Below are 16691 nucleotides of genomic sequence, written 5' to 3' on the forward strand. Positions count from 1 at the left end.
AGCTTGTCCCACACTGGTCACAGCAGTAAGGTTTCTCTCCAGTGTGAATTCTCTTGTGTGTTTTAAGGGCTGACATCTGAGCGAAGCTTGTCCCACACTGGTCACAGCAGTAAGGCTTCTCTCCAGTGTGAATTCTCTTGTGACTTATAAGATAAGACATGTCAGTGAAGCCTTTCCCACACTGTTCACAGCAGTAAGGCTTCTCTCCAGTGTGAATTCTCTTGTGTGTTTTAAGGGCTGACATCTGAGTGAAGCTTGTCCCACACTGGTCACAGCAGTAACATCTTGGTTTCACTAAAGGCAGGGCAGGATGAGATAGACAACACAAAGTAATGTGTAAGAGTGGAGGTAGGTGCACACAGGTGGACTATATTTGATGTAGGAAAGCTAGTCTGAAAGAGGTCAGAGAGTGCAAGGTGATAGCATGGGAAAGGATAGCACGGCAGCACTAGGTGGTGCTCTGTAGGATGAAGCTGGAGTGCAAGCAGAGGAATAGAGTGAGGGTGCTTGGGTGGGATTTAGCAAAGGCTGGGTGATTTAATCATGTTATTGGTCAATGGCCGATATATACCGGCTAATGGAAACCTTGCTTGGGCACAATTGTCCAAAGTAATGGGGAGTGCAGAAGAGAGGTGAAGAAGAGAGTGCTGGCAGGGTGGAATGGATGGAGAAACACAGTTATTAGTAAGAGTACCAGTAAGAGTGAAAAGGAACTTATTAGTGACCTAAGTGACCTAGTAAGAGTGTAAAGGAACTTATTAGTGACATAAGGGTACCAGTAAGAGTGTAAATGAAGTTATTAGGAAGGGGTACCAGACGGCAGTGAGATCAACCATGCTTGTACGGCTTGGAAGCGATGGTCTCTGAGGAAAAGACAGGATGGACGAGCAGAATTGAAGATGCTACGATTCTCCTTAGGAGTGACGAGGATGGACAGGATCAGGAATGACTACATTAGAGGGACAGGATCAGGAATGTCTACATTAGAGGGACAGGATCAGGAATGACTACATTAGGGGGACAGGATCAGGTATGACTACATTAGGGGGACAGCCCAGGATGGAAGGGTAGTAAGAGAGGCCAGGTTGACATGGTTTAGGACAGGTATATTGTGAGAAGGATGCTGAAGATGGAGCTGCCAGCAGAGAAGAGGAGAAGAGGAAGGCCAAAGAGGAGGTTTATGGATGCGGTGAGAGAGGACATGCAGGTGGCAGCAGTCATATAGAGGAAGATGCAGAGGGCAGGAAGAGATGGAAACTGATGATCCGCTGTGGCGACTCCTGACTGGAATTATCTGAGAGAGAGAGAGAGAGAGAGAGCATGAAACTCACTGAGGTCCTGGTGGTCTGCAGGTTCCTTCTGTTGAACAGAAATAGAACTGGCTGGGTCTGGAGAGTTGATCTCCACCTGCAGTCTGGACTCCATAGACTGGTCTGGAGAGTTGATCTTCGCCTGCAGTCTGGACTCCATAGACTGGTCTGGAGAGTTGATCTTCACCTGCAGTCTGGACTGGTCTGGAATGAAACAATTAAACGATTTCTGTATTAGTGTTGTTACAGCATTACAGAACGTTTTACACCTATGGCCGTGATGATCATGACATTTTAGTTGACAATGAATTGCCATTGAGCATTGGAGCATATCATTTTAGGCATTGTTAGCAAACATTGAACAGGAAAGATATGACAAATAACTTATATAACTTATACAGAAAAATTACTGACAAAGACCAGTAGCGATAATTAAAATAAGTAATGTACTATGACTAGAACAGATTTAATAATGTAAACATCTCAAAAGGAGCTAAAATAGTTGATCTACAAGCTCAGCCTTCTAAATGTCTACATTTTGTCCTGAATCATTAAAAATACATTGATATTAAGTACATTTTGTCTTAGATATCGTTTAAACAAACAAAACAAAAAATTTACTGAGATTTTATAAAGTGTGTTCCTTATCAGTTCAATAAAGGACACGTCTTTTTCCAAATAAGGGACGTGTTGTGGACATAAAATAGTATATTATATATTAAATATTTCCTGGGTGAGGTGCTAAAAGAAAACGGACAGCGTCCGGTTGCATCGGAAGGCAACAGGAGTCTGACCCATGGTGTTGGTGAAAACTAAATACAGAGTTCCAGGAGGATGAAAAGTTAACCCCAAGGATACAAATGTAACCAGATGAGACGACCCCGGTGCAGTATTCTCCTCTCCCAGTAAACACTAACGCAGATGGCTCCTTATCTTCCTTGTTTACATTCCCTGCTAGGACACTCCATTCAGACATAATCATAACAATGTGTAGCAATGATTACAATAATTAAGAATCCAGTCATACAGTAATACTCTAATCAGATGAATAATTAATTAATGATAATTCAATTATAGTGAATCAATAATTAAACAGGAATATACGTTGAATTTCCGCTACCGGATGATTCTGTATTTCAAGGGACAGTTGGCAACCAGTGGTGTAAAGTAACTAAGAACATTTGCTCAAGTACTGTAGGCCTACTTGAGTACACTTTTGAGGATTTTTTACTTTACTCGAGTATTTCCAATTGTTTATACTTTTACTTCAGTTCCACTTCATCACAGACGCAAATTGTACTTTTACTCCAGTACAATTATTTGACAACTTTAGTTACTTACTTTGCAGATTTAGATTATTACTACAAAACATACATTAACCACTTCAGCCCTATTATACATTTCGGCCAAAAATAGCCGATCTACAAGCTCACAATGCTTCGCGATGCGACGCATTATGAGCTTGTAGATCGGCTATTTAAAAATAAACTTGTGAAATGGGACATTCTGCATGCATAACGAGTACTTTTACTTGGTATTTTAAGTACATTTTGATGCCAATACTTTTGTACTTTTACTCAAGTAAATTTTGATTACCAGACTTTTACTTGGTATTTTTACACTGCAGTATTGATACTTTTACTGAAGTAAAAAATGTGAGTACTTTTTTTTCCACCACTGTTGGCAACCCTAAGCTATGTTGTGTTTCTATTCAGGGACAGTGTGATTTTTATGTTGTATCAGCATGTGTCAAACAGCTAGAGTTGTACTTTGTTTTGCATTTCTTTTGGGCTAAAAGCCACAAGGATGTGTCAGTGACTTCACAGTCCCAACCGAAGCTGAATCGTGTTGTAAGCGGTGCACGGTGTGTGAAGCCACCACTACCATATGACGGTGACATCACACACAGCATCCTTGGACCTTTGCTGTCTTGCTGTGTGTTTGTGTCCATGTGTCCGGTCCAAAACAAAACTCAACAGATAGTATTAAACATAGTTAAACAGTACATATCTACTATACTAAATGATTACATTAAACATAGTTAAACGGTACTTATATATGTACAGTACACTAAATTATTAAATTAAACATAGATAAACAGTACGCATCTACTATACTAAATGATTACATTAAACATAGTTAAACAGTACATATCTATGTATAATAAAATATTACATTAAACATAGATAAATCAAAACATACCTATTGTGTGTAACTTGATTCCAACATGGTGGTCTGCATCCGTCCTTCACACACTGATGTAAAACTTTAGACTAGGACTAGGCCTACAGCCCTGAATGTTTGATCGATAACCCTGGATCTCTGAACGTTTGATCAATAACCCTAGATCTCTGAATGTTTGATCAATAACCCTGGATCTCTGAATGTTTGATCAATAACCCCGGATCTCTGAATTTGTTATCAATAACCCCGGATCTCACAAAAAATGAAAAGAAAATATTCTCAGATCTATTCATCGGTCATTACAATCCTGCTTCACAGCCTGCTGTAATGTTCATCCTGGAAAAACACAAGTACGTTATGAGAGAGAGAGAGAGAGAGAGCAGAACAGCCTTGTCCATATCGCTCTCCCCCGTATAATGTGTGTGTGTGTGTGTGTGTGTGTGTGTGTGTGTGTGTGTGTGTGTGTGTGTGTGTGTGTGTGTGTGTGTGTGTGTGTGTGTGTGTGTGTGTGTGTGTGTGTGTGTGTGTGTGTGTGTGTGCGTGCGTGCGTGTGTGCACCACTGCCAACATGATTGCAGTTCAAGGTTCACAGAGTTTTATTTTCATTCCTTACAAGTACAGAACGAAATGTGTTCCCAGGCCCTGATCATGGCAGAATAAACTAAAATGACACATTGAACACTATAGATAAAAACACTAAAAACTGGAAAAAAAAGCTCCTCGGAGCACAGTTCTCCGCCAGATCCGGTAGGTTAGTCCGGGCCAGCAATGTTCGGAATGCGCCAATCAGGCTGTAATATGAAAAATCGTCTTGATCACTTGACTATAATATGTACCGATTTGCAGTGTTGATTTTGACAGCAAATTTGTATTCAGTTTTAATCATAGTCTTTTGAATCAAATTTAATTTAGTTTTAGTCATATTAGTCATCTGAAATGTTTTACTGTTAGTCTAGTTTTAGTCAACTATATTATCATAAGATTTTAGTCGACTAAATCTACAGTTGATTTAGTCGACTAAAATGTATGTTGGCGGTGCCTTGATATCGGAATGGCTGATTTTACACTTGGTTGCATACTGAAAATAGCAGATCTACAAGCTCACAACGTTGTGAACTTGTAGGTCTGCTATTTTCAGAGCGCAACACAGAGCGCAACCAAACATAAAGTGACTTGTCTTTTAGTTCTACTGGATCTCTTCTCCACTCGTCCCTCCCCAACATTTTTGTCTAGTTTTTATTTGTTGACGAAATTGTCAGTAGGCCTATATTTAGTCTTAGTTTTAGTCATCATAGCTTAGTTTTTATTTAGTTTTCGTCAGTGAAAAAAGGTAGTCGACGAACATTTTTCGTCATAGTTTTAGTCAACGAAATCAACACTGCCGATTTGTAGGAGTAATATAAAACAATGGTTTTGCAAAAATCTGCCTCCTGGTAGCGCTATAATAGGGCAGTGTTGAAAGGGTGGCATCTGTTCCTCAACTTTTCCATAGATTTCATAGATAGCTTCATAGACTTGTTTGAGAGACACTGTTATCAGTGTTGTGTAATTAGTGTTTGTTTGTTTGTTTATTTACAAATGTTTTTGTTCTATTAAAATGTTGGATTAATGATACTGTGTCTTTTCAGACATTTAACCTGCAGTTAAACACTCAATACTTAGTCAACTTGAATGTTGACTGTACTGGGTCTGCTCTTTTCTTCCCTCTACACCGAACCTCTTTTGCCCAAAATAGCCGATCTACAAGCTCACAACACTGTGTGGCGTTGTGAGCTTGTAGATTGTCTATTTTGGGCTAATGTTCCCCTCAGAATAGGGATGCTAGGGTTTAAGAGCCGTAGTAACTTTGAGGACCCCCTGGGGGTCCCGGACCCCCTATTGAAGACCCCTGGTCTAGAGGTCATAACTGTCACACAGCTTCTTTATCCTGGTGGTTGTGGCCTTAATGCTACTGGAGGACATACTGTTACTCGAGTAAAAGTACTGTTACTTAAGTAAAAGTAGTGGTGCTTGGAGGAAGTACTGTTACTTAAAGGGATATTTCAGTTTATTTTCCCCTGGTTAATACCTTCTTTTCGCAGATGAGTGAGGCTGGGACCGAGGCTAAACCTTAACCCATACATGAGCAACTGGCGGCCCGGGGGCCACATGCGGCCCCCACCTTCACTTAATGCAGCCCGCAGGTTAATATCAGAATACTGATATATTATGATATATACAGCTGTTATGATTCCTAACATGCAAACATGACCTGCTTTAATTACTTCAGTCTATATTAGTAGCTTAATGACTGGTATTACAATTCTTCCTCTTTTTTATGTCCAATGTATTTGTATTTAAGTTCATAAAGTTAACATATGTATACATAATTGCATTTGAAATTAAATAAAAATGTTACTTCAGGATTCCAATTGAAAAATAGCAAAAGAAAAAGTACGGCATTTGTTTAAAAAAAAGTTAAAATACGGAGATGGTGTCTGCCCGACAGTATATGTAATGTGTCCCTCTGGAGTGAGTGTGGAAATATAGTGGCCCTCTGCATCACCAAAGTTTCATCACCCCCGCTGCCCTAACCTCACAGACAATATGCCCATATCCCATAATATACAAAACTTTTTTGGTCGATTTTAAAGGGAAATTTGATGTCTTCCCGGGACCCACACTACTATTGCAAATAGCAGATCTACAAGCTTGCAGATCTGCTATTTTCACAAGTTCTTCTAAAGTATTTTTAAGGAGTAATAGCGGGGAAAAACTAATAATGAAATGGAAAATCTTTTTGAAATATATATATATATGTTTTTTTTAAATAAGAAGTAAAAAATAATAATAATAATAAAAATGGGTCTGCGGCGACCAACAAATGGGTCCTCGACCCACTGTTTTGGCTTTTGGGAACCACTGCTTCATAACCTATATAGCCTCAAAACCACGCCCACCTGAGCGAAGCACCAGAGAAAGAGCGAGTCCCTTTGAGAACACGTTGCTCCAACATGGCGGATCAGTCAGAGCTTCGAGCGGAGCTGCAGAAACATCTGGACAGTTTGGACATAAAGACCAGCTGTGTGGAACATCCTGCGGTAAACACTAAACCTACTTTATATCATCTAGCCCTGATCTAGCCATGGTTCACTTGAGTCACGACGCCCGTCTGTCACAAGCGCCATGGAAGCACTTGTTCCTGGTTTGCGATTGTATTACATTTACAACTCTTACATCTACATAAACGTTCCGATTTCAAATATAAAGTGCTGACCCTCAAGCCACGGATGTAACAAGTTGATGCTCGCTGGTCTAACTACCTGTATATCCCGTATTGTTCAATAAAAAGCTTTTTAATCTGATCGGTGGCCATTTTCTCTGAATTTTCCGACGCTTTGAACTATGCGACCCTATCGGTTGGGAGATGTATTGCACGCTGATACATTACAAAAAAAGAACTAGAAAATGGCTGCCGATCGGATTAAAAAGCTTTTTATTGAACAATATGGAAGATATGGGTACTTAGACCGGTGAGCCCCAACTTGCTACATCCGTGGCTTGGAGGTCAGCACTTTATATTTGAAATCGGAACGTTTATGTAGATGTAGCAGTTGTAAATGTAAAAAAAAATTGCAAACCAGGACAAGTGGTTCCATGACATGTCATGGTATGACAGTCACGTTTCAGGGCTAGCCCGGCGGTGTGCTGGCAGACTCATAGACCTAACATTACACTGCCGTGAGAGGCCTCCGTCTTTAGTCAAAATAAACCAAACTATTTCGCTATTCACCGAAACAAAGGCTGTTTTGTGTTGTTGAAAGTCTGTTCTCCAAGGTGGGAAACCTCTCAGCACCCCACCTTCTCTGTATAATACACTTTATGGGGCAGAAAATACAATTATTTCATTTATTCCACTGCGACCCCTACAGACCTGGTCAATGGTCATTTATATTGAGCAGATCTGTAGGGGCCGCAGTGGAGTAAATGAAATCATAATAATACAATATTTAGCTCTGAGATGTAGTGGAGTAGAAGTAAAAGTACTGAAAACTGGAACAACTGGTTACTTTACAACACTGCTGTTGTGTTTTACAAAATACCAGAACGTGTGAAAACCATCTCTGTTTCACTGTGGTGTGCATGATGCAATGAATGTATTATTGATCTGATATATATGTGTGTGTGTGTGTGTGTGTGTGTGTGTGTGTGTGTGTGTGTGTGTGTGTGTGTGTGTGTGTGTGTGTGTGTGTGTGTGTGTGTGTGTGTGTGTGTGTGTGTTATATTTACTTGAGGTTGCCAGGTTGGTGGCTGCTAGAGATACTGTATAGTTATATATTATATTATGGTATATTTACATGAGGTTGCCAGGTTGGTGGCTGCTAGATAGACTGTATAGTTATATATATGTTATATTTACACGAGGTTGCCAGGTTGGTGGCTGCCAGAGACTGTAGTGTGTTTTACAAACTGACACGTGTTCGATTGCAGATATTGCCTGCAGTGACTCCCAGTCACCACTAGAGTGTGCTGGATTACCACTCCTCCTCCTCCTGCCCAACACAGCAGTGGCTTTGCAAAGAGCCTCACCGAATAAATACAAACAATGTTAATTAAATATTACATTAATCATATATAGTAATATATATTAACCATTTAGATGCTTTTGAGAACCACCTCCCTGGTCATTATAAGATTCATTGTTTCATGGTTAGGTTTACATTTAGGAAACGATTCATCTTGGGGTTAGGTTATGAACATATAGAGCAGTGGTTCTCAACATATCTTGTTCCAGGGACCCCCCAGAAGCAAAGATTTGAGTTACAAATGGTCGCTTTAAAAAATATATATATATTCAAAGATTTTCACGATTTTTCAAAAATAGCAGATCTACAAGCTCATAGTGCGGCTTGTAGATCTGCTATTTTTTATGCTTCTGTGTGACCCCCCCCCCCCCCCCCCCCCCCCCCCACACACACACACACACACACACACACAGGTGTTTACAGTGGAGGAGATGATGCCCCACCTGCAGGAAGTGAGCGATGGCGCCGTGACCAAGAACCTCTTCTTGAAAGACAAGAAGAAGAAAGGCCTGTACCTGGTGTCAGCCCGCCATGACAGACAGGTACATAGAACCAGCATGACAGACAGGTACATAGAACCAGCATGACAGACAGGTACATAGAACCAGCATGACAGACAGGTACGGGAACATAGAACCAACATGACAGACAGGTAGAACCAACATGACAGACAGGTACATAGAACCAGCATGACAGACAGGTACATAAAACCACAACACCTAGAACACAGCACTATCTAGAACCACAGCACATAGAACACATCACACTATTTAGGAGCACAATGTATCATTATTTACCAGAGCAGAGTATCAGGTGATGACTGATCTATTTACTGTGTTTCTATGTTCAGGTGAATCTTAACGAGCTGGCTAAGAAGCTGGGTGTGGGAAGTGGAAACCTGCGCTTCGCTGACGAGGCGGCCATGTTGGAAAAACTCAAGGTGAAAATACAACCCATTGGTTCAATTTAAACACTTCAAATCTACATAAATAGATCTCATCATTTCCATTTATTTAGGTATTATAAACCAGTGGTTCTCAAACTTTTTCATGTCAAGGACCCCTAAATTAATATGTATGTGGCCGCGGACCCCCATTTGAAAAGATAAGATGGACCCCCTTACGAGAAGATTCTTACGGCTCTAGCAGTGATTCTCAACCATTTTAATTTCAAGGACCCCCCAGTTTGACATGCATTAGGGCTACGGACCCCCATTTCATGGCATTTCTATCTCTGGGACCCCAAGTTATGATATTGTAAAAACAATGTTAATCTAACTGTGAGAGCGTACCATTTTTTACACTCACAGTTACAGACACATAAGGGTCCATTTGGTTCCTAACTATCCATCATTTAGCTGGGGACCCCCTGGAACTCCCTCAAGGACCCCTAGGGGTCCCCGGACCTCACTTTGAGAACCAATGTTATAAACATATAGTCAGATTTCATTTGTCTGTCTGTTTGTTATGTTTATACATAATTATTCATAAAAAACTATTATTATTTGTTTATACATAAAAAATATCTTTAGATTCTCTGATCTGTCTGCAGTCAATGAATAGGCTCTATGCACAGTGGCCATATGGAAAGAAATTGGGCCTCTTCCTTACTTCCCTCACAGGTGTTAGCAATGATACTAATGAAGGCTCTGTTCCAGGTGGTGTAGCACAGTGGTTCTCAAACCTTTTTTAATTTCAAGGACCCCCATAACTCTGAGAGTGTACAAATGGAACCATTTGGTTCCATTTGTACACTCTCAGAGTTACACACCCGTAAGAGGTCCAATTTGGAACCCTCCTCAAGGAACCATGAGGGTCCCTGGACCACACTTTGAGACCCGCTGGTGTAGCAGAGTGTTTCCAGTGAGTCAGAATGGCTGCTGTGTATAGAGTATGTTCAGACTGATGCAGACAGCAGTTGAAAAATCGTGAAACTTTGTGCAAATCTTTGAATATGTATATTTGATTTTTTGATTTATTTATTCGTACAATAAAAACAGAACAAAGGTAACATTATTAAAACAACACAGAAATAAGTGCAGGTGAGAAAAGGAAACCATAATAACCATAATAAAACATGATAATCAAGTTAAACATAATAATCAAACATAAGACATGACAAACACAAATAAATACCGTGTGTGTGTGTGTGTGTGTGTGTGTGTGTGTGTGTGTGTGTGTGTGTGTGTGTGTGTGTGTGTGTGTGTGTGTGTGTGTGTGTGTGTGTGTGTGTGTGTGTGTGTGTGTGTGTGTGTGTGTGTGTGTGTGTGTGTGTGTGTGTGTGTGTGTGTGTGCGTGCGTGCGTGCGCGCGCGCGCAGAAAGCTATGGTAGATGGGGAGGCTTGATTCATCAGGCCGGCCCTCAGTCTATGTTTAAAGTTACTGAGTGAAGATGAGGAGTAGGCAATAAGTATGTGTCTATTCCAAGTGTAAAGAACCTCTGACTTTAATGGATATAAAAGTCATATATATATATATACATTTCAAATATACTACTCAAATCTTTGCTTTTGGGGGGGTCCCTGGAACAAAATATTTTGAGATGGAGGGGTCCGCTGACACATTTAGGGGGTCCTTGACATGAAAGAGGTTTAAGAACCACTGATATTACAGCAACATAAGTTTCTTAAAAAAACAACAACTTCGAAGACATTTGTAGAATCCCCAGAAGCAAAGATTTGAGTTAAAAAATGTTCGCTTTAAAAAAACATATAGGCCTATATTAAGATTTGCACACATGTTCAAGATTTTTCAAAAAGAAAATAGCAGATCTACAATGATCTACATTAAGACCGGGAACGCATCTGTGTCATTTTAGATTTCTTTGGCTATTCAAAAATAGCAGATCTACAAGCTCATAGCGCGGCACCGAGTGCCGCGCTATGAGCTTGTAGATCTGCTATTTTTGAAAAATTGTGAAAAAATATGTTTTATATTTTATCCAAAAACTGTTAGGATTTAGAAAAAAAAAAGGAATCGGCCTCAGGCCTTAATGGGTTAAGATAATAATTTGCCCCCCCTCCCCTGCATTGTGTGTTCCAGGTGGGCCAGGGCTGTGCCACAGCGCTGGCTCTGTTCTGTGACAGGGACCACAGTGTGACGTGTGTCCTGGACAGAGACCTGGTCAGCGGGGGACACCAGCGGGTCTACTTCCACCCCATGACCAACACGGCCACCATGGGCCTGAGCCCACAAGACCTGCTGAGGTTCCTGAAGGACACGGGACACGAGCCCATCCTGCAGGACTTTGACTGAATGACAAAACTATGAGCATAATCAATCATGAGGTTTTAATGTGTACACAACAGTGTCGGGTAATATGTTACTTATTACATATTACTCCTTAAAAAAGTAATAATATTATATTACTTATTACCTGGGGGAAAAAAACACAATCTGTTTAGCAGCTCCTTTTAGAACTGAATAAAGTTTTTGGAATAATAATGATAATAATAATAATAATAATAATAAGAGTCACCAATCAGCCAAAAAGGTTATAAAATAAAGCAGTAATCTCTCTTGACCTTTTAAACTAAATGTTTTCAAAAGGCAGCCAACAAAATCTGTATGTATTATGTAATATTTTTTACATAGTCATTTGGTATCATATTACTGTTTTGGCAGAGTAATACCTTACACCACTCGTTACTGGGTAAAATAATAATGTTACAGTAATATATTAAAAGTAACTTGTTACTGCCCAACACTGGTACAGAATGACAAAACTATGAACATAATCAATCATGTTGCTGGATGTGGAGCGTATGGAGCACAAACTGACCTCAGCTTTTTTATTTTATTTAGACAATGCTGAAATACTGTAAATGAGCCCTAGAAAACCTTTATGTTTCAGTAAAACAATGAATAAAAGGCTAAAGGATGAGAGAAGCTGCTTGAACCCCAACATGTCCATTCTGGGGGGAATGTTCACCAAAAATAGCAGTTCTACAATCTCAAAATGTGAGTTGTAGATCTGCTATTTTTGGTGTAGAAAAGCGGTTTGAGTAAGAGTTGTAATTCAGTTGTTCTGGTCAAATCACTGTTAAAAAGATATGATGAAACACATCAACAACATCTTTGTGGGGTCCCTGGTACAACATCTTTGTGGGGTCCCTGGTACAACATCTTTGTGGGGGTCCCTGGTACAACATATTTGTGGGGGTCCCTGGTACACCATCTTTGTGGGGGTCCCTGGTATATATCCCAGGTATCCTGGGGTATATATATGCTATTTTCTGCTATTTTTATTTGGGGGGCGGGGGGGGGCTGCTTGGAGGCTGGGTTATGATTAAAGTAGATGTTTGGAGGCTGGGTTATGATTAAATTAAATGTTTGGAGGCTGGGTTATGATTAAATTAAATGTTTGGAGGCTGGGTTATGATTAAATTAAATGTTTGGAGGCTGGGTTATGATTAAATTAGATGTTTGGAGGCTGGGTTATGATTAAATTAAATGTTTGGAGGCTGGGTTATGATTAAATTAAATGTTTGGAGGCTGGGTTATGATTAAATTAAATGTTTGGAGGCTGGGTTATGATTAAATTAAATGTTTGGAGGCTGGGTTATGATTAAATTAAATGTTTGGAGGCTGGGTTATGATTAAATTAAATGTTTGGAGGCTGGGTTATGATTAAATTAGATGTTTGGAGGCTGGGTTATGATTAAATTAGATGTTTGGAGGCTGGGTTATGATTAAATTAAATGTTTGGAGGCTGGGTTATGATTAAATTAGATGTTTGGAGGCTGGGTTGTGATTAAATTAGATGTTTGGAGGCTGGGTTATGATTAAATTAGATGTTTGCAGGCTGGGTTATGATTAAATTAAATGTTTGGAGGCTGGGTTATGATTAAAGTAGATGTTTGGAGGCTGGGTTATGATTAAATTAAATGTTTGGAGGCTGGGTTATGATTAAAGTAGATGTTTGGAGGCTGGGTTATGATTAAAGTAGATGTTTGGAGGCTGGGTTATGATTAAATCAAATGTTTGGAGGCTGGGTTATGATTAAGTAGCGTAGCGGCCCTAACCTCTAGTGGTTATAAAAGGAACATAGGCAGACAGACAGATACATAGATCTCCATATATGGGCACAAAAGGGACACAGACAGACAGACTGTGGGACATTCCCTATTTTTAGCGGCGCTAGCCGCTCTATACCTTAAGGTATAGAGCGGATATTAGCCCTCTATACCTGGCTTTTGCGTCAACGTTCTGATTGGTCAGGCTCGCCAAGGTTCTGATTGGTCAGGTCCGTCAACGTTCTGATTGGTCAGGCCCGCCAAGGTTCTGATTGGTCAGGTCCGTCAACGTTCTGATTGGTCAGGCCCGTCAAGGTTCTGATTGGTCAGGTCCGTCAACGTTCTGATTGGTCAGGCCCGTCGAGGTTCTGATTGGTCAGGTCCGTCAACGTTCTGATTGGTCAGGCCCGTCAACGTTCTGATTGGTCAGGCCCGTCAAGGTTCTGATTGGTCAGGCCCGTCAAGGTTCTGATTGGTCAGGCCCGTCAAGGTTCTGATTTGTCAGGCAAGGGGACTATTCATGACATCACTATGATGTCAAGGTTTATTTTTTATTTCCTCATGTTTTTTTTTGTATATATTTTTATTTTCTCATGTTTTTTTTTGTATATATTTTTATTTTCTCATGCTTTTCCCCCTTCTTTTTTTGTATGTATTTTTAACGGCGATGGTCCTGCTCTATACCTGGCTTTTCCGTCAACGTTCTGATTGGTCAGGCCCGTCAACGTTCTGATTGGTCAGGCAAGGGAACTATTCATGACATCAATATTATATATCATGAATACAAAATTAGATGGTTTATATAAACTGTAAAAGTCCGGAACATAAACACTCTGGGTACGGCTTATAAATTGTATAGATTATTTCATAACACATACATATCTTTCTGGAACCACATTTATACACACGCACACACAAAGTTTATTTTTTAGGTACCCACTCTATCAGCTATGACAGATCAGTTTTTGCCACTTACCTTGGAATGCATTTGGTGATTCGCTTCCAATGGCACTATTTAGTGCCACTGGAAGCCTTGAAATAAATTTACAGAGATTTAATATTGTTTCTCTAGTAGAAACACATATCTATGACAAAATATATCAAAGGCGCCGCTACCTTCACACAGGTGTGATTTTTATACTTAACCCGGAACACATCTGTCTCACTTTAGATTTTTTTGGCTATTAATAAATAGGAGATGTAAAAGCTCATATGAGCTTGTACATCTACTATTTTTGAAAAAATGTGTGCAAATCTAATTGTTTTTGAGCTTGTAGATCTGCTATTTTGTTCCCCCCCAACGTTCCCCCCAGAATAGGGATGCGGGGGGTTCAAGTGGTTAACAAAAGTGGCATTCTAAGTTTTAAGCATATTTTCATTATCGCGATAATATAGTTAATCGTAATGATTTTTGCCACAATAATGGTGACATGTTATTTTCATATGGTCCCATCCATAGTCAGGATCTAATTAGAGACTGGACCTATGTGCCTCCATTTAGCCTAACTAGTTTCCTTCTTCACCCATAAACGGAGTATATGGGCACGGTCTTCCTGACATGATGACATCATCAGTCTGACCAATGGTATAAAAAGAGACACAGTCTGCAGGGAAAGCAGAATTCAACCAAGAACCAACACTTTTGGATTCTCCATCCATCTCTAACCAGAATTGGATACCGTTTACAGATATTGTCAAGACTTTATCATCAGGTTTCAGCAACTTACTTAAGGATCGATTTCGAGTCGACGCCTTTACCTGGTTCTTCTTGACAGAGCTACCTTTGAAGCTCATTGCTCAGACATCTCGGTTGAAGTCCCAAATTACATTTGAGGAATCTAATTTGATCCCTGGAGGAGCTGTTGTGAGAAATGTTCTGCTGGACGCTGCATCTGAACGGAGGACCAAAGTTTTACCTTCATGCTGCTGTTGCCGTGGGAGACAACGTCTATTCATTTGGAGGGTGCCATGTAGTCAACAAGGATCATATTGTTGTTCACGTCTTCAACACAGTGTCTTTACGCTGGAGGAAGTTGACCCCAGTGACACCTGGAAGAGGAGAATGTCACCTTGAGGTTCCATCCAGGCGCAGGGAACACACAGCTGTACTGATTGACAATATCTACATATGGGGGGGTTATAGATATGACACAAAGAAGTACTGCAATGTTCTTCATGCATTTGATGTCGACCCCCACAGATGGTTCAAGCCCAAGGTTTCTGGAACTGTTCCAGCGGAAAGGGTTAACCACTCAGCCTGTGTCTTGGGGAAGGTCATGTATATTCATGGTGGATACAACTACAACACTACTACTGTAACTGGATACCTTAATGACATGTACAAGTTGGACACCACCACAATGATCTGGTCTTTAATTAACACCAGAGACTCTCCACCACCTGTTTCATCATGTCACTCTGCCACCATCATCGGTACAAAGATGTATGTATTTGGGGGCGGAGGCCCCTCCAGCAACAACATCATCAGAGTGTTTAACACAGAGACCAACTGCTGGCTGAACACAGCTTCTGCACAGCGTCTCCCGGAAGAACACTGGAGACATTCAGCCTTTACCTACAATGGAGAACTGTACATATATGGTGGCAGAATAGGAAGATGCATTACCGCCAATTATCTGTGGAAATTCAGCCCAGCGAGCTTCTCCTGGAAGAAGGTTAAGCCCAAAGGGAAAGGACGGTGTGGGATGTATAGGATGTGCTGTTGCATTGTGGGAGATCGTGTCATCCTCTTTGGAGGACACAACACACCTGATGACCTGTACATGTTAGACTTAAGTCCTAGTCTGAAGACATTATGCAAACTAGGAGTTATTCAGTACGATCTGGACCAATCAGAACTCCCACACAACATCAGGTGGGAACTGGCAGTCATGTGACCAATCTGTGATGTCTATATGACTCCATATTTGGGCAATCAGCTCCCAGTAGTTACCGCACGACTTGTCGCACGCAAGCCTTGCTGCTCATACGCTGAGTGGGCGGTGGCCGGGATCAAACCGATGACCTTGTGGTCCAAAGGCGAGACGTCTACCAACTGAGCTAACCGGATACTATTTCAAATATAAAATGTGAAAAAAGAGGGATAAAAAGGACTATGTCACTTCCTATTGGCTCATATATGTTCCGCAACCATTAGTCCATTAATGCAAGGCTTTTCAACTGCTGGTTCATGGACCACCGGTGGTCCATGGAGGCATTGCATGTGGTCCCTGACCATGCATTCACTATGGCGGAGAAATGGACCGCTATAGGTCTTAAAGGACTATTTCACCTTAAAATGACTTTATTTTCTATCAATTACACACAACCATGAAGCCTTAGATTCATTGAAATCTTTTAGTTTTAGTCTCATTCCTGAGCCATCCACCGCTTATTTGACCCGCTATACTTTTGCTATTCTTGAATTTCAGAGGTGGACAAAGTACTCGAGGTCTTGAGTAAGAGTACAGATACTCCTGGTCAAATTTACTCCACTACAAGTAAAAGTAGCTCAGTCAAAATGTTACTCAAGTAAGACTAAAAAAGTACATGCTTTTAAAAACACTTAAATACTTTACACCACTGACTTTGACCTACAGTACCTTCAAAGACGACACG

At 40.5% G+C, this 16691-nt stretch overlaps 1 protein-coding gene across 1 annotated transcript; it reads left to right on the forward strand.

The window, feature by feature from the left end:
* Positions 1-6443: 6443 nt before the first annotated feature.
* Positions 6444-11946, forward strand: prorsd1 (prolyl-tRNA synthetase domain containing 1). The gene is made up of 4 exons (XM_084076472.1): positions 6444-6574; positions 8473-8601; positions 8910-8999; positions 11101-11946. The coding sequence occupies exons 1-4, from the start codon at positions 6488-6490 to the stop codon at positions 11311-11313; spliced, it is 519 nt and encodes a 172-aa protein (XP_083932598.1). The 5' UTR covers positions 6444-6487; the 3' UTR covers positions 11314-11946.
* The last annotated feature ends 4745 nt before the right edge of the window (positions 11947-16691 follow it).

The sequence above is a fragment of the Gymnoscopelus microlampas genome (genome assembly GCF_963454915.1).
Source record: "Gymnoscopelus microlampas genome assembly, chromosome: 13".
Lineage (NCBI taxonomy): Eukaryota > Metazoa > Chordata > Actinopteri > Myctophiformes > Myctophidae > Gymnoscopelus > Gymnoscopelus microlampas.